The following is a 19,766-nucleotide window of genomic DNA, read 5'->3' on the forward strand; positions in this document are numbered from 1 at the left end:
GCCACATTAACAATCGTTTGCCTCCAACATTAAGCAGGAATTTTTTATTTATTTTGTGGTTTGGCTAGTGTAAGAAGGAATAGGTACTCTTTATTATAACCTGTATCCATGTCTCTATTTAGATTTTTCCTCACTTAAGAGTCCTAGTTGCCACCCTTTACCAAAGCAGGAAGTAGGGAAGTCTACTCAGCTTGGGCACAAACAGTAATAGAAACCTAATGCCGCGTAAACCCAATCGGACTTTCCGGCAGACTTAGTCTGTCGGATAATTCGATTGTGTGTGGGCTCCAGCGGACTTTTTTCCCAAAAGTTAGACGGGCCTAGAACTAAAACATGTTTCAAATCTATGCGATGGACTAAAAATCGGGAAAACAGTTAGTCTCTGCTAGTCCGACAGGCCAAATACGATGCAAGGGCAGCTATTGACTACTGGTTATTGAACTTCCTTGTTTAGTCCCACTTAAGTCATGACGTTCAAAACGAAGGGACTTTCGAACGGACTTAGTCTGGTTGTGTGTGGCCAAGTCCGTTTCGTTCAGAAAGTCCATCAGGCCTCCGCGGGAAGACCGTCAGATCTAGTCTGTTCATGTGTACGCGGCATTAGAGTTTCTTGTTTGGGCTCGAGTTGGAATTTTTCTTTTCATAGTTTGCTGGTGTTGCTCATGTGCCTGTGTATAAAAGTGAGGACAATGAGAGAATTTGAGTAGATCTGCGTTTTTATTCTCATAATTTGTCAATCATATCTGATGGTTAGTTTCAGTTCCTAGGACAAGGATCTCACAATATGTAACACTAGGGGCTGTGATTGGTAGAACTGATGTGTATGAGATGGGAGTTATGGATTTGCTCCAGCTTACATTTGGTAGTTGGTATTTTTAGCTCTTAGCATTGAGTGTATTCTCAGACGTTAGAAATGCTGACATATATTTCTTGTGCTTGTATTGTTGGCTGGCTTTGATTGCCACACAGTAATAATGTAGAACTAGATGTTTGTAGTTATCTTTTCGTTGTGTAGGCTTGATTTATACAATTATTGGTAACACTAGAACATTTCCACCTTTTTGTAATTACTGACTGAGGCTCTTGACAGTAAACATTAACAGCTAATTCTGGGTTTGAATTATTTTATGGATTCAAATTTGTTAGTAGTTATAAATATCTTTAATTAGAAAAAAAGAATAGGTAGATATTTACTTAAGAGTTTTGATATACACAATTGTAGAAAAGCATGTAAACTAGGGCCGAAAGGACTAATCAATTATGAAAATATGTTTAAACTATTTTCATAATCGATTAGTTGGCCTGCATAAAGAATGCATTTTGTTTACAAAGCAGGAAATACAGTGCAGCACACATACAGCTCAGTACACCATCCATACATTTCAGTCAATGCCTGAGAACTTGTGAATGTGTGAGGAGCAATGCCTCATGGGACATGTAGTCATGGGCAGGATGTGAGTGGTTCTAAAGGCAGAAGGTGTTTAATTTTTTATTTTTTAACCTTGTTATAGGGCTACTCTAAACTATAATTTGCAGCTTGCTATTGGTTCACTCTAAAGGCAGGAGGAAGACCCCAGAAAAGGAGAATTAGGGATGTTCTTTGAAGACATTCTTACATTTTATTTTTTTTTTTTTTTTTTTATATGGATAGCATATGTGACAACAAGCGCAGGTAGTTTTCATCAAGCCACTTGCCTATGACAAGGGAGTCTATCATACATATATATTAGACTTCTGTCTAAAAAGCTGACAAAAATGTCGTCTTCTTTTTTTTTTTTTTTTTTTTTTTGAGTCTGAGATTTACCAGATTCATCCTCCTAATAGTATATCTCTTCTGTCTGTTATTTATATTTAATACTGCATATAGATATTTAAGAAGAAATTGCCTTTTATGTTAAATTTATTAACTAAATTATACTCCACACTTTTTTTAAGGTTATTATCTGATTAATCGATCGAAACCATAATCTGCTAACTTATTGATTATGAAAATAATCATTAGTAGCAGCCCTAATGTAAACTATCCATGCTGAGATCAATAATGCAATTTAGTTGTAGATACATTACCCTCTGACATTTCTCCATGCTTGTTTGTCTCAAAATCTGTATCTGTTTTTTTTTCTAACTTACCGTATATACTCGAGTATAGGCCGACCCGAATATAAGCCGAGGCCCCCAATTTACCCCCAAAAAAACTGGCAAACTTATTGACTCGTGTTTAAGCCGAGGGTGAGACATGCCTGTCCATCCCTGTGTGTGTGTCCGTCCATCCCTGTGTGTCCGTCCATCCCTGTGTGTCCGTCCATCCCTGTGTGTCCGTCCATCCCTGTGTGTCCGTCCATCCCTGTGTGTCCGTCCATCCATCCCTGTGTGTGTGTGTGTCCATCCATCCATCCCTGTGTGTGTGTGTCTCCATCCATCCATCCCTGTGTGTGTGTGTCTCCATCCATCCATCCATCCATCCCTGTGTGTGTGTGTCTCCATCCATCCATCCCTGTGTGTGTGTGTCTCCATCCATCCATCCATCCATCCCTGTGTGTGTGTGTGTCTCCATCCATCCATCCATCCATCCCTGTGTGTGTGTGTATCCATCCATCCCTGTGTGTGTGTGTGTGTCTCCATCCATCCATCCATCCGTGTGTGTGTGTCTCCATCCGTGTGTGTGTGTGTGTGTGTGTGTGTGTGTGTGTGTGTGTCCAGCCTACCTGTGTCCCGAGCCTTTGTCCCGAGCCTCCGTCCCGTGTCGTGCCTTGCCTTCGTCCCGTCCCGTCCCGTCCCGTCCTGTCCCGTGCCGTGCCTTGCCTTGCCTCCGTCCCGTGCCCTCTTCGTCGGCGGCCATTGTAAAATTCAAAAGCCGCGCCTCCTCCTTCGCCTGTGATAGGCGGAACACTGAATTTCCCAGCAGCCTGTGTTCCGCCTATCACGGACGTCGTATCATCCTCGTCCGTAGTACGAGGATGAGACGACGCCCGTGATAGGCGGAACACAGGCTGCTGGGAAATTCAGTGTTCCGCCTATCACAGGCGAAGGCGGAGCCGGAGGCGCGGCTTTTGAATCATAGAATGGCCGCTGTCTGTCTGCTCGACACGCTGATCGAGCGGGCAGACAGCGATGACTCGAGTATAAGCCGAGGGGGGCACTTTCAGCCTCAAAAAAGAGGCTGAAAATCTCGGCTTATACTCGAGTATATACGGTAGCTTGTGAAAGCCAGAATTGAATTTCAGACATTTGTTAATTTGATGCCTGCTATTCACAAACAGCTGAACTAGCCCTGCTGCGTGAGTCACCTCCTATGTATAAATTTTGTGGCCACAAGATTACATGCTGTTGTGTTGGATGAGGAATTTATGAATGCAAATTTTTATATTGAGCAATTGCAAAGAATGGGGGTATTGGGCATAGCTCAGTAACCCATTACAAGTTGTTAATTACAGTTCCCTATAGACATAAGGGATCAATTTATTTATGTTTCTATGCAAATATACATGTTATTTTGCACATTTTCAAGTATAAAGCAAGTGAGGCCGCATTCATGTTTTAGTGGAGATGCAGATTCCTCATACTATTTGGCTTGCGTCAGTGTATTTCTACCTGGAAATGGTGAGGCTGACCAGTGGTTCTGTTTTCCAATAGAGTATGCTTGAACCTTTTAGGAATTAATTTAGTGTAAGAAGTCGAGTAAAAGGCTTAGCGCGTTCACATCTGGGTTAGAATTTAGGTGGGTTTAGCTGCTTATGTTACTGATGCATAAAGTGTTCTGGTTCGAAGTAGGTTTAAGGGTCAATATTATTATGTAAAGTTTTTAAATTGTAAATATTAGGTCAGGGTAAAGGGTACATGAAGTAAAACAGTAGCATCTTCAGTGCTAGTGTTAATACATAGCATGCGCCTCTAGATGCAGGGAATCCCCAAAATTTTAGGCTCCCTAGTATGCAGCTATTGATAGGAACAGTCAATCCCACCCCCTCCTACCCCCTAAAGCTGACCACAAACCAGTAGACTCTTTCAAATTGGTTAGTTTTAGTAAAGTTCCTTCAATTTTCTCATGGTTAGTGGGGTCACGTCAACATTTTGTTTTTGGCCATGGTGGTACAAAAATTCCAAGGAGCAGGAAAGAAATCGGTTTTTGAACGAATGGATTTCTGACCGTGAATTTGGTTTTCATTCGGGAAGATCAACTCCATAATCAAAAGTTTAAAAGCAAATGTTTTTGTTTTAGTATTTTTGAATGGCATTCCTCATGTCATTGAATGTACTGATGAAAATTTTTGTGCAGATTTTTGTATGAAAATCTACTAGTGTATGCCTAGCTCGTAGCTCAGCTCACATTGGAACCGACTGTGGATTGCACAGGAGGTCACCCGGGATATCTATTTGACTCTTGTTTGGACAGATTTAAATGAATTATTTCTAAGAATTGCAGGCCTACAATATAAAACCCCAAATTTCCATGCAAAATAATGGTACTGCTTTCAGCACCTAAAATCTGAAATAATCATACTGACAGGGAGGTTAATTTTTTCTGATGCAGCTCACCCCAGCGAATTCTAGTGCATTACCATGGTTTGTGAATGTGAGGGGGTCATTACACAAACATATGCATGGTGTGCAGCTATAACTTGCACATTACTACCCCACAGTTAGATGGTTCTAAGTAAGCACTTGGGGTTAAGAATAGACTGCATGTCAAAATATATATTTAAGGCATTGTTGAAGCAGATGTAAACCGCTGGATGTTTTATTTTTATTTATTTTTTTTCTCAACTGCAATGTAAAGGCATAATGTGCTAGTATGCCTTGCATACTAGCACGTTATGTGAAACTTACCTGAAAACGAAGCCTTCTAGCAATGGAATGTCATCGCTGGAGGCCGCTTCCAAGTTCATAGTTGCATAGTCAGGTTGAAAAAGGACACAAGTCTTGTAATATCATACAATCCCATATACCAAATTCTGTACCCACTGTTGATCCAGAGGAAGGCAAAAAAAAACAGCAGAGCATGATCCAATTTGCTAAAGCAAGGGAAAAAATTCCTTCCTGATCCCCCGAGAGTCAATCGGATTTTCCTTGGATCAACTTTACCTATAAATGTTAGTACCCAGTTATATTATGTAGGAAATAATCCAGGCCCTTCTTAAAGCAGTCTACTGAGCTGGTCAGACCCACCTCTGCAGGGAGTCTATTCCACATTTTCACAGCTCTTACTGCAAAGAAACCTTTCCGTATTTGGAGATGAAACCTCTTTTCCTCTAGATGTAAAGAGTGCCCCCTTGTCCTCTGTTGATTGTAAAGTGAATAACTCGACACCAAGTTCACTATATGGACCCCTTATATATTTGTACATGTGGTTCATATCCCCCCTTAATCTCCTCTTATCAAGAGTGAATTCAGTTCCTCTAATCTTTCCTCATAGCTGAGCTCCTCCATACCTCTTATCAGTTTGGTTGCCCTTCTCTGCACTTCCTCCAGTTCCCCGATTATCCTTTTTAAGAACTGGTGTCCAAAACTGAACTGCATATTCCAGATGAGGTCTTGCTAATTTGTACAGAGGCAAAATGATTATATCTCTATATATCTCTATTATTGAGCTTATGTTTGCGGGGAGCCACCGATTGCGGCACAAGTCTCTGAAGAAACTGCAGGGGTGGCCATTCCTTCAGAGCGCATGCGCCAGTGATGTCACTGGCTGCATGCACAGTAAAGATCTCCTAGATGGGGCATGTTTAGGAGATATTTACACTACCTATAAGCAAACCTTATTATAGGCTTACATATAGGTACAATTTAGTGATGGAAGTTTACTTCCTCTTAATTTTTAGTGCTGGAAGGCCCAGATTAACAATATAAGGGATTGCGGTGAGCATTGCTTAAAGGTGCTTGAACCAATAAAGATTGGTTTCAAATGATAATTTTCCATATGGATAAACCCATTGTTCTGATGCAGTAACTTGGATTTGAATTAGGTACAGAATTTATTTTGTTTAATGCACACATGTATCCTGCTGAATCAATGATGGGGAATCTTGCTTGGATAAAAATGCTATGTGACCACACCATTACAAACCTTTCTTATTTATTTTTTATTTTTTTCCCCTCAGTTTTTCACTCCTGTCACAATGAAGATAAATGTCCCCCCTGTACATATCTCACACAGAAATGGTGCATGGGAAAACATGAGGTAAGATAATGTGTTGGATATGTCAGTAATATTCTGGTGGAGATGTATAGGAGAAAAATACAGAATAAATGTAATATAACACAAGGTGCATGGATCACCATTGTTTGCAGAGTTTGCTCTGCAACCTGGGTCTTCACAGCAAACATTAACATGCCTCTTCGGTTTACCCACATAGTCGTTAACCCCCTTGTCTTGCTCTCAAACCTCTGTTAAAGGCCTGGTTCTCACTAGCTGCGGCTTGCAGCCAGGGTCCGGTACGTCCCTGTTCTCCCTTTTTAGGTGCAAATCGGGTCCAAATTTTTTCCTGATTTCAGACTTGAAAATGAACCATAGACACACAGGACCCTTGTCCAGTGCGGACCGCAGCTGCCCCAGAGCTGCGTGAACCGGCTCCATTGAGAGTCAGTCAAAGTCTCCTGTCATGCAAATTTTATGTGTGGAAACCCAGACTTAAATTTCAGATTCTATTGGATATGTGGAGTGGGGGGTTAGGAGTGACAGAGAGTGGTCAACTCTATCAAGCACATGTGTTTTTTTTTGTTTTTGTTTTTTTTTTTTGTCTTTTTAAAAAAAAATGTAGTGAAAAAGTGACTTTTTTGTGTGCATAGATTGCCAGCTTTTCTTCACTTGGAAGCTATATACTGGTAAAAGGAGTATTTCCATTGGTATCTAATAGTATGCTGATGTTCTAGCTGCCTTCATCAGCCAGGAAATGTGTGTAAGCATAGCAACAGAGTGGTGACATTCTGTAACTTCTGTGAGCCTTCTGTCTAGGATTTTATTACTGCTATTCATGATAGGATCAAGAGCTTATTTAATGGCACAGTGCTTACAAATTGTGCTCTTCAACCCCTTGACATAGTATTTTTGCAATTTGTTTCTGATTAACTTGTCTGAGATCCCACGGAACTATACACTATCTGCATTGGAGCAAGTACAACAATGGCCAAATTTTGTTGGTACACTTCCATGAAAAAAAAACACAATTTTCTCTGAAATAACTTGAAACTGACACTGGTATTAATTACAACCCTGATTCTAAAAAGTTGGGACACTGTAAAATCTACATCAAAACAGAATGCATTGAATTGCAAATCTCAAACACATTTTTTTAACAGTAGAAAATGGAAACATGTCAAATGTTTAAACTGATGTACCATTTTAACAAAATAAGGCAATTTTGAGATTGGTGGCAATAACGTTGGGACCGGGCCATGTTTACCAGTGTAGCATCCTCTGGGAACTCAGTAGGAGACCAGTTGCTGGAATTTTGGGAGAAGAATGTTGTCCCATTCTTGCCTTTTTATATTCTAACTGCTCAACAGTCCTGGGTCATCTTTGTCATATTGTTTCAAGATGCTTCCATATTTTCCTTTGGTGAAAGGTCTTGACTCCAGGCAGACCAACTAAGCTGCACTTCATTATTCTCACCTTGACGTCCGCTTCTGCTCACAGGTCCAATTGCATGCATAGACTCATTGATCTGTTGCTTTAACATGTATATATTCCACCCCCATATTCTTGTGAGGTAATACAGCTATTTATAAAGTTTTTGGCTGATGTATTTCAGCTCCCAGTCCTTTTATGATGGGCAATTTTAATAATGCCTTTAATATCAAGATAAGTTTCCATGCCCCAGAATGTTAATGTAGAATGTTTGACCCCATTGGGCAAACTATGTGGGGAATTTGGTATGCATGATTTGTGGCGACAGCTATATCCTGGGAGAATGCAATACATGTTATTCTAAGACCCATAAAACCCTATCCTGCATCGATATGATGTTGGGATCTTATGAAGTATTTGGGTATATTTCTTCTATTGATCTCTTGCCTAGAGGTGTGTCTGACCATTCCCTCTTGCGTGCCACTCTTATGGGTAACACTATCAGAGTAATGGGATCTATGTGGAAACAACCCACTTGGCTTTAGATAATTTCTACACATGATCATATACAAAGGTCCTTAAATCTTTTTTTTTTTTTAGAAATTAACTTGACCGCTGCCACCCCTCTTATTGTTTGGGACACTATGAAGGCCTATCTGAGGGGATGCTTTTTACTAAAACACAAGATATTTTGATGGTTTTTAAATAGTTTTATTGGAAGTTATATACCTGAAGAGCCACTTGTAAATGCTGAACTTTCTGAATTCTTGGATTATATTAATTCTCCTACTTTGTCCTATTCTGATAAATGCATGTTGAATGATCTGATTGCTATAGAGGAATTGTAAGCTGTTGTGGTGACTCTTCCTAAAGGAAAATCCCCTGGAATAGATAGTATGCCCAATGAAGTCTAAAATAATTTTACCCCTTTTGTAACAGACCTTTAATTCTGCTTTAAGGGAAGGTTGCTGTCTGTCTGACAGAGGCTATAACCGTGCTTATACCTAAAAAAGGGAAAGACATTTTATCTCCCGACTTACAGACCAATATCATTTTTAATTCTGATATTAAATTACTAGCTAAGATTATGGCCAATAGATTAAAGCGAGTTATCAAATCGATCATTCATATAAATCAAACAGGTTTTATGCCTAACTCCTCAACTGCTGTAAATGTAAGACGCACCTTTTTAAACCTACAAACTCCCGTTGATAACTCAACTAGCATAGCTTTGCTGTCTTTAGATGCCGCTAAGGCATTTGGCAGTAAAGAATGGTGTTATATATGCACAGTACTTAAACGTTTTGGCTTTGGCAACATTTTTTTTGTAACTGGGTCAAACTCCTATATACAGCACATAAGGCCTCCATAAGAGTCTGGGAGTATGTCTGACTCCATTGAGCTCTCCCGAGGTACTAGACAAGGGTGTCCACTGTCGCCCTTTCTGTTTTCGCTAGTGATAGAACCCCTTGCAGTTATGTTGAGGCAAATGGAGGCGGTGAGAGGTTTCCGCAAAGGTAAACCTGAGGATAAAATCGCTCTGTATGCAGACAATATCTTGCTATTAGGGCCGAAACAACTAATCGATTATGAAATTAATCTATTACTATTTTCATAATCAATTAATCGGCCAGTAACATAATGGGATTAAAAAAACTAAAATTAGCCCTTTATAGTACAAAAAGAGCAAATTGCTACAGTAAATATTACTTTCACTATTGCACAGTAAAAAAAATTAACCCCTTACAGTAGCGATTATGTGCTCTTTTTGTACTATGAAGGGCTAATTTTTTACCTTTTTTTTTTTACTCCATTATGTTACTAAATGTTTTAGGCCTGGTTCCCACCCATGTGTGTTTTTTTTTTGGTGCTTTTTTCAGAAACTCGCTACAGTCAATTTAACGTTCACATCTATGCTTTTTTTCAGCTGCTGCGTATTTGGAAAGGGTCAAGGACCTTTTTCAATGCAAAACGGTGCTTTTTTAGTTCAATATACTTCGATGGAGAAACTGCAGAAAAACATGTAGTGCGTTTTTGCCGCAATTTGTGTTTTTTTAATCTGCCCAACGAATTGGCAAAAAAAAAAAAAGCAAAAACGCAAATCACAGCAAAATCATATGCGCAAAAATCAACATGCACTGTATAAACAGATCAAAAGCAAACTGCATAGGTGTGTACAGAGCCTTATACTGGCCACACGGATCAATTTTCAGACGAGAATATTCATGCAAAAAATTCTGTACATTCGCTGAATGAAAGAATTGTTTGAAATTTTCACTTGTTTTTAACATTGTTTTTAAAATTAATGTAATTTCTGAACGAAAACCACATTCACTGTCTGAATCTTTGACCAAGAAGTTTTTTTCTATTTCTAAATTTTCCCATCAGTGTGGTTGAACATGATTTGACCTCACTAACGATTAGAAAATCAAACAAAGTTCTTAAAATTACTTTTTTTTTTCCCCCCCAAGGAAAGGAAGATATTGTTTTTGTATGGCCAGCATATACTATTACATTTGTTTGAAAATCTGCAAAACAATCTTTAACTTTTCTTTAAAACAAAAAATTTGATCGGAGTCCGATTATATTTACCAGATTCAACCTCTAATAGTATATAGATTGGATCTCTTCTGTTATTCTCAGAGTGGATTAAATATTTTACTCTCTAACCATATAGTTGGTTATTTTATATTTACCCCTGCATATAGAGATATTTAGGAATGAATTGCTTTTTTTTTTAAACTTTACATATTAACTAAATTATACACCACATTTTAAGGTTATTAACCGATTAATCGAAACAATCGGCCAACTAATCGATTATGAAAATAATCGTTAGTTGCAGCCCTACTTGCTATATCTAGCTGATACTCGGGAATCATTGGTTGCTGCAATGTCTGCTATAGAAAAGGTTGGTGTCTTTTCTGGTTTTAGGATTAACTGGAATAAGTCAGTATTGCTCCCATTGGATCCTCTCTGGGACCCTCTTGCCCCTTGCAGTATCACAACTTGGGGTGGGTACAGAGATTAAATACCTAGGGATGACTATCTCTGCCCAACCTAAGGAATATATTTCCCAAAATTTACTACCACTACTTCAGAAATTTAGATCTCAAAATTAAGTTTGGTGTAAACTGACATTCCATAGCTGGTCATGTCAATCTCTTGAAAATGATGGATGCCACACTTATTGTATTATTTACATTACTCGCCCTGCTGGATTCCACAAAAAAATATTTTAAGAGATTTGGCATGATCTTTCAGCGCTTGATATGGCAGAATGAGTCAGCTAGAATAAAATATGAATATATACAATATCCCAATGCTCAAGGTGGGCTTTAAGTTCCAAATCCTTGGATAATACTTCCTGGCAGCTCAACTTCAACATCTTGCGGGTTGGGAAACTCAAGGCTTTAATACATCTTCTTTTGTACACACACACACACACACACACACACACACACACACACACACACACACACACACACACACACACACAAAATATATATATAGTGTGTGTATGTATGTGTGCTGCAGACATCGTAAGGGTCAAACACTACCCAGTAAATAGAGAATAAATAGTAGTTGCGCTCCTAAAGGATCTTCTTAAAATCAGCTTGCAAAATTATAATAAATACAATTAAGTAAATAGATCAACGTGAAATGAACATGAAACAATAAAATCTCATACATCATAATGTGCAAAATAACCCGTGCACGTAAAAGCAGCAAAAAAGCATGAATGTAGGCTTAACAGTAACCATGAATAAAACATAAAAAAAAATTAAGAAATATATAAATAAAAGTCCAAAGTGTGAACAGCTGGACACTCTTCGGGGTCCAGTGTGCAAAGTGCAAATGTGGGGGTGTTCTACAGAAACATCATGTGGCAATGAAGTAACATATGGTGGCACTGTGACTTTAAGTGCGAGGTGTCTCTTCGGTGTCACTGACACCTGTGAGTTTACTAAATTATTAACTTACTGCTGTAAGGTAAACAGCATGTAGAGGAGAGAGAGGGGGCAAATCCCTTAGGGTGGATGCGTTCCTGCACGTTTCTCCTAATTATCCTAGTGAATATGGAGCTTTACCAGAGGGGATAGTTTCCTTTCCTTCCAATGGATGGATGTCAGGGGTCACTCAGATGCTCAATATACCAGGAAAGAAAAGGGGATATAGAGCCTCGTATGGTGTAGGAAGTTTAAACGATGTCTGAAGTTTATTTTGTTAAATAATATAGCTCACATTTTTCATAAGTAGACCGCACAATGTAAAAACAAGCGCCGAGCTCGTACCTGATCCTTGTTTCCGGTGTCCGTATACCTCTAGTATCCTATTCGTTACGTCACAGCACACGCAACTTCAACTGGAATCCTTAACTCTCTCTTGATTCTTCAATTTCACCCTTTAATGAATATACTTACCCCACATTTAATTTGATATTTAACCACCTCAATACCGAGCACTTAAACACCTTCCCGCCCAGACCAATTTTGAGCTTTCTGCGCTGTCGCAATTTCAATGACAATTGCGCGGTCATGCTACACTACCCAAATTACATTTTTATCATTTTTTTCCCACAAATAGAGCTTTCTTTTGGTGGTATTTGATCACGTCACTACGGTTTTTATTTTTTGATAAACAAATAAAAAAAAATTTTTTTTTCTTTATTGTACATCATAGGACACAGAGTCTCAAGTAATTATTTGGTGGGTTATAGGCCTACCTTCAGGTGTTGACACTGGTATAACTAATACAGGAAGTTGACTCCCCTATATAACCCCTCCTCCTTCCAGGAGCACTCAGTTTTTTCGCCAGTGTCTAAGGTGTTGGTCACGAGTGAAGATGTGCTCTGCGGAGCTCCAGGAGGGATCCATGCTGGCTTTAAAGTAACCTCCACAATCAGATCCATCCTCAGCACTGAGGCCATAGGATGGTACCCGGACCTCGATGCAAGAACGTGGTTTTGCCTGTAATGCTTCTCTTTGAGTGCTGGACCCTAGGAACCAGGACTCTTTTTTTGGTCTTGCTACATTTCCTAAAGTTGTCCTGAGGAGTGCTATACAAGGCCCAAAGGAGCGGAACCCCTTTTAGGGCCCCAGTCTTTGAACGTTTTTAAACAAAGCCCGCCGTGATGGGGGAAAGTTGGATCTGTCTGTTAAATCAGCAGTATCCTGCAGTGAGGACAAGGTAAGGGAAGAAGCTTTGCTTTTTCCTTCAATATACCTTATATGCCTTTTATAAATGTCTCCTCTATAAGGAGTAACTTACACTACCTATGATGTGTCTTAGTGCAGCTCTGTCTCAGAACATGTGTGGTCCCAGCGGCAGAGGGGGTTCTTACTTAAATAGATCTTGTGGGATTTGGTAAAAAATACAGCAGTTGCTAATACAGAGATGTGTATAAACTTCTATATGGGCGGTGGCTGATTGGTTGACGCAGCTGCTTTAGCTGCATAGTTGAATTACAACCCAGCACTTCCACCTAGTAACATTGGGAAACGCCCTATGCTTCTGTGGTTTTAAAAAACTATAAATCTGCTGACAGAACCCTTCCCCCTTTTCCCCTCTTCCCCTCCCCCCTTGTAGAGGTGTATAGTACGTTCACCTTACTTTGTGTTGGCCAATCGGGTCCCTAGCAGGGCCTGAGAACGCAGAGGGGCATGCCGGCAAGGTCACGTGGCGCTGTGTATGGATGTAACGTACACACACACACACACACACACACACACACACACACAGCACTCGCCGCATAGCTGAGGGGAAGCGCTGAGGATGCCAATCGGGTTCCACCTGAGGCTTTATATCACAGACACTCTCATTTCAGAAAGACTTTTTAACTGAAGAGAGGCAGTCTGTCACACTGAGACACCAGAGCGCTGGGCACGTAAGGGTGTAAACAGGCATTTCCAGACAGGTAAAACTATTGTTAGTAGCAAAAGAACTGTTATTTTGTGTGTACCTCTGCTTGTGCTTTTCACTATGTCTTCCAGACCTACCGTAAAGGTACCTAAGGTGCCACCCCCCAGGCGCTGGGAATCCCAGTTATGCCTACATACTGTCTTCCTCTTCGGAGAGATCAGACATGGCAAGCCAGGGTGAGTCATTGGAAGCTAGCGTTGGTGCAACTGCTTCACACAATTCAGCCCCTGTAGAGGTGACTGAAGATGCATTTTCCTCTACCTTGTAAGGCTTAGAAGGAAGATTAGCGGCTTTAATCGCATCCTCCCATCCAGTGTATAGGAAGCGTCCTAGATCCCCCTCCCCTACCTTAGACTCTTTACAGTCAGTGGAGGGTCCAAGAGAATGGGGACAGGATGGGGTATTGCCCTCAGATGGTCGGGAGGAAAGACATTCGATTATTTTTCTGCGGAGGAAACAATACTTTAAGTTCCCAAGGATCCCTACTTCACAATCTGAAGTACAGAGGCTCTACTTGCATGCTACCCCTAACAGAGTTAGCTGAAGGGCCGGCCTCTTCCTTGGGTTCTTTGAAGCCTTTGCATGCGTTTCCCGTCCACGCATTACTGAAAAAGCTTATTTATACCGAATGGGATCATCCGGATAAGCAAAGCTCTATCCTATGGAAGAAAGATTCACTAAAAGATGGAAAGTTCCAGCAATTGACGCTGCGATTTCCAATGTGAAAAAAAAACAATGCGCTTATGCTTAAAGATCCAACTGATAAGAAGTTGGAAGGTCTGTTAAAATCCTTATTTTTTCTTAGCAGGTAATGTTGCTCAGCCTGCAATTGCAGCTATCCCTAAAGTGGACCTTCCGCTCATCGGAACCCCCCCCCCCCCCTCCAGCGCCACAATTGGCACCTTTCAGGGGGGGAGGGGGGTGCAGGTACCTGTACAGTACAGGTATCTGCACCCACTTCCGGGATAGCTCTCTGCGGAAAGGGGCGTAGATTACGCCCCTTTCCGAAAGTCCCCCGCTGCCTGCTGGGAAACACACAGTTCCCAGAGGCAGCAGGTCCATCCTTATTGCGCAGCTCGACTCGCACATGCGCAGTAGGGAACCGGGAAATTAAGCTGAAAGGCTCCACTTCCTGATTCCCATACCCAAGATGGCGGCGGCAGCACCCAAGAGACGATCAAGAGATCGGCTTCGGGTGCCGATATCGCGGACGCGCTGGACAGGTAAGTGTCACTATTTTAAAAGTCAGCAGCTGCAGTATTTGTAGCTGCTGGCTTTTAAAAAAAAAAAAAATAAAAAAAAAAAAACGCGGACTCCCGCTTTAAAGGACCAGTTCACAGATGCTCTCAGATGAGCTCCCTGCACAACAAGCACAGGAACTGGCCGAGCTACCTAAAGCATTATGCTGTGCTCTAGACGCTATGAAGGATTCTATTCACCAGGCATAACGCCTTGCGTTTGTACTTGTACATATGCGAAGGACCCTTTGGTTAAAGGGTTGGTTAGCTGAGACGCCTTGTAAGAGCCTTCTAACTAGTTTCCCCTTTAAGGGAGAACGATTATTTGACGATAGTTTGGATAAATACATTCAAATAATTTCCAGCGGAAATGGTACTCTTTTGCCAGTCAAAAGAAAATAAGCGTCTTTCATTTAAACTGTTCGGCCTCTGCCATCAGACCAGGCATAAAGGAAGACCTGGGGCTAAAAGTCTGCAAAGCAGAATACAAGACCTCCTTATGAAGAGGCATCTCCCCTCACCAAGGTTGGGGGGGGGGGGGGAGATTTCTGATGTACTCAGAAGTGTGGCAAAGGGAGATTCAGGACAAATGGACTCTCTCCACAGTGTCTCTAGGATACACTAGAGCTTTGAGAGTTTTCACCATCTCGTTTTCTGAGATCAAACATTCCCACGGATCCATGGAAAAGGCAATCCCTGTTGCAAGCATTAAACTGATTATTGGCTCAAGGGGTGATCAGACAGATTCCCAAACAAGAGCAAGGTTTGAGGTTTTACTCAAACCTAATTACGGTGCCAAAGCCAAATGGGGATATCAGACCAAGTCTAGATCTACGTAATCTAAATCGGTTCCTGAAAATCCGCTCCATTTGCATGGAGTCAATAAAGTCAGTCGTTTCCATCCTGCAAGGAGAAAAACTTCTGATATCAGAGATGCATAGCTGCTTGTCCATATATTTCCTCCTCACCAGAGGTTTCTGCGGTTCAAAGTAGAACAGAAGCATTTTCAGTAAATAGCATTGCCCTTCGGGCTTGCTACAGCACCTCGGGTATTCACTAAGGCATTAGCCCCACCTCTAGTCAGGTTAAGGGCACAGGGCATAACTGTCTTGGTGTACTTAGACGATCTATTGTTAATAGACCAGTCAGTGGCTTGCTTGAAGCAAGGTGTAGCCATCACAAGCAGTTACCTGGAAGGTTTGGGTTGGTTTCTCATCCTAAAGAAATCCTCCTTAAAGCCACTAAAAAGGCTGGAGTATCTGGGCCTGATCATAGACACAGCCCAGAAAAGAGGTGTTCTTGCCTCCCGCAAGGATCAGCTCCATACAGGAGCTGGTAAGGATGATCAGGTTGAAGAGAGATCCTTCAATTCACCTTTGCATGAGGTTGTTAGGGAAGATGGTAGCTTCATTCGAAGTAGTTCCCTATGCTCAATTCCATTCGAAACTGAAAGCAGTATTCTGTCTGCTTGGAACAAAACGATTCAAGCTTTGGACTTGCCAATGTGGCTGTCCCCATGAGTGTCCCAAAGCCTCAGTTGGTGGTTACTATCTTGGAACCTGCTGAAGGGAAAGTCCTTCAGATCAATTATCTGGAAGGTAGTAACGACAGATGCCAAAAAGAATGAAAGGACAGGTTCCCCTTGGGGTTTTCAGGCAGCAACAAGAAGCAGAAATAAATTTGTAAAAATATATTTTGTTAGTTCAAAGGCTTAATCGCCGTCATAAATTTAAAATACGGACTCTGGTATATGTTATTACAGCATATCGATGGGTAAAGGATATATGCAACATTTGGTACAGAGATAGTTACAGGAACAATTTACAAATACATCAATATTTCAAAAGCTACAAATAGCACCCATGCTACCCCAATGCATTTCGACCTTCAGGGAGTCAGGTCTTCAGGGGGGGGGGACAAAACCCAAGCAGAAGGGGTGATTATATCATATATTCTGCAAATGGTCAAAAGAAAAGACTTTCAATAGAAAAGTTTTTGCCTAAAAATGTGCTAATTATTATACCTTTATTTCAGTAATATTTACCAGTTCCACCAAACCGTTACTGTTCAACCAGAGACTTTTATTAAAATCTGAAAAAGAAAATAGTGCCTTCTCTCAAAGGGTCATCCTGGTACCGCTGCCCTGCTGTTCTAACCCACTTCATCCACCCACCAAACTGGGGGAAAGAAAAAGGGGGGGTGGGGAGAGAGGAAAATGACTTCACGGGGGCATCGATCGCTGACTTGCAAGAATTGACAGTATCTGGAGTTTATCCAGGGGAACCAGAGGAACAGAAGAGGAGGTTCTTGGCACACCCTAGGTGGCCACACCTAAAAATAATGAAATAAAATAGAAAATAAGCGTTTCACGTAAAGATATTCTAAGTGAATATCTAAATGCTGTGTTACAATATTATACTATTATATAAGTGCATATATAAATATAAATATAAATAAGAAATAGAAAGTGGAAGAAAAGTAATGCTTAGTTGCCCAAATATATGTTTATACAAAAGCAATTTAGTAAAAAAAGTGTGGAGTCACCAGTATGATGATTATCGTTATTGTGAAGTGGTGTTACTATTATTCATAAATGATTAACAAGTGGTGTGAGCAAACCAAAGTGTGTAGGTTGTGGATGAAAAAAAAAATTAAAAAGACTGAAAAAACTGACATAGGAGTGTGCGTAAACCACTGATCCCATCTGCATATGGTGATGTGACTGTGATAGTATTAGTGATAGAAAGCGCAGTGAAAACTAAAAAGATTAGTAGCATTAATGATTGATAATATAATACCTTTATACTCTATCTGCTGCACTTGTTATGTAGCCTGCAGATGATTAAGTTAGCCCCTTATGGCAAGTAAAAAGAGAGAGAGAGCCCCCAGTACCGCAGCAGCCCTACAACTAAATATAAAGTAATATAGTTATTCAGCTTCACATTATATTAACGTAGAAAAACGAAGGAAGAGGAGATATCTCTCTTCAACATCCTCCATACCTGTTTCAATGATCTGTATCATATGGTGTTCCAGGAATCAAATGAATGAGTCCTGACTGCTACACCCTATTTAGATCACTTGCTTAATTGTTCGATTGAGTATAGGTGTGGCTCTCCTCCTTCCTAAAGGTGTGCCTATTCTCCGCCCCTCCACTGCTCTCCTCAGCACCCAGAGCCATAATTATGGCTCCTGTCAGTTCCTCGGTGTTCCGGAAGGCAAACAATGCCCCGGAAACACCGTCGTCTCCGACGCAACCGGCGTGACGTCGCGATGATGCACATGCACAATGCAATACTCCCCATAAAAACCCGGGGAGAACTTGCGCGACGTGCGGCGGCGATCGCGGATTGCCGCTGGAACGGGGCTTACTCCCCCCAGCCAAACCTAGCCGAGGGAATCGGGGGATAGGAAGCAACACTGAAGTGCTCCCTCCTCCCCTCTCCGTGCCGGGAAGTCGGCGAAACCCCTGTTATAGTCAGACCTCAATAATTTCAGCAGAAATGTCTTTAGTAAAAAAAAAAATGTCAATAAGCGTATATTTATTGGTTTGCGCAAAAGTTATAGCGTCTACAAACTAGGGTACATTTTCTGGAATTTACACAGCTTTTAGTTTATGACTGCCTATCTCATTTCTTGAGGTGCTAAAATGGCAGGGCAGTACAAACCCCCCCCCCCCCCAATGACCCCATTTTGGAAAGTAGACACCCCAAGGAAATTGCTGAGGGGCATGTTGACCCCATTGAATATTTTTTATTTATTTTTTGTCCCAAGTGATTGAATAATGACACAAAAAAAATTGTTTACAAAAAGTTGTCACTAAATGATATATTGCTCACATATGCTATAGTTCTATGTGGAATTGCACCCCAAAATATATTCTGCTGCTTCTCCTGAGTACGGGTATACCACATATATGGGACTTTTTGGGAGTCTAGCCGCATACGGCACCCCGAAAACCAATCACTGCCTTCAGGATTTCTAAGGGTGCAAATTTTTTATTTCACTCCTCACTACCTATCACAGTTTCGAAGGCCATAAAATGCCAAAATAGCACAAAACCCCCCCAAATGACCCCATTTTGGAAAGTAGACACCCCAAGCTATTTACTGAGAGGCATGTTGAGTCCATGAAATATTTAATATTTTGCCACAAGTTGCGGCAATATTCCAAACTTTTTTTTTTGCACAAAGTTGTCACTAAATGATATATTGTTCACACATGCTATGGGCATAAGTGAAATTACACCCCAAAATTAATTCTGCTGCTTCTCCCGAGTACGGGGATACCACATGTGGGGGACTTTTTGGGAGCCTAGCCTTGTACGGGACCCTGAAAACCAAGCACCGCCTTCAGGATTTAAATATAAAACGCTACCAAAAAAAACTGCGACCGATCGCAGGGATCAGGCCTGATTCTGCAAACGCTGCAGTTATGTGTTTAGTGTTTTGTAAGTGACAGTGATCGATCGATACTGCACTTGGGTGGGCTGGGCGGAGGGGCAAAACGCAGGTGCTAGCAGGTATCTGGGCTGATCCTGCTAACAATGCGTTTTTTGGAACCCTAAAATGCTGGTGACACTAGTATAGATCTGATCAGATATTGATCTGTTCAGATACTATACCCCTATGGGAGGTGTATGCTTTGCGCGTGGGTGTTAGCGGTACTGGCACTAACCTAGCGCTGCCTGGGGTGACGCAGACCCTATCTGACCCTAAAACCTAATTGATATCACCCGCCGGGTGATCAGGGGGTTAAACCTTTATTGGGTAATAAATGGTGGGTGCCCTGATGCTATAAAAAGCAAACTAACTAACTAGAGTCACCCGTAACACATATACGGTGATCACTGGTGAAAGGGTTAACTAGGGGCAATCAGGGGGCTAAAATCTTTATTAGGTAGTATATGGGGGTTCCTGACGCTATATAAAAACCTGACGGGGAACCTAAATAACAAACTGGCTAACCAGCGTCACTAGTGACACTTATACGGTGATCGCTGGTGAAAGGGTTAACTTTAGGGGCAATCGGGGGGGTTCAAA

The 19,766-nt window shown here is 41.1% G+C and overlaps 1 protein-coding gene and 1 long non-coding RNA gene across 2 annotated transcripts in view; one reads left to right on the forward strand and one right to left on the reverse strand.

Annotated features, from left to right (window-relative positions):
* The window catches only part of NFX1 (nuclear transcription factor, X-box binding 1), a 167,133-nt gene that overhangs the window by 89,448 nt on the left and 57,919 nt on the right, over positions 1 to 19,766 (forward strand). The window contains exon 15 of the mRNA XM_077491886.1: positions 6,099 to 6,178. Within this exon, the coding sequence (XP_077348012.1) occupies positions 6,099 to 6,178 (80 nt within the window). The remainder of the gene's footprint in view (positions 1 to 6,098; positions 6,179 to 19,766) is intronic.
* Positions 1 to 19,766, reverse strand: part of LOC143996680 (uncharacterized) — a 77,682-nt gene that overhangs the window by 1,814 nt on the left and 56,102 nt on the right. The window lies entirely within an intron of this gene.

Source organism: Lithobates pipiens, unplaced genomic scaffold, assembly GCF_037356315.1.
Source record: "Lithobates pipiens isolate NorthernLeopardFrog02 unplaced genomic scaffold, aLitPip1_a1.2 Scaffold_19, whole genome shotgun sequence".
Taxonomy (NCBI): domain Eukaryota; kingdom Metazoa; phylum Chordata; class Amphibia; order Anura; family Ranidae; genus Lithobates; species Lithobates pipiens.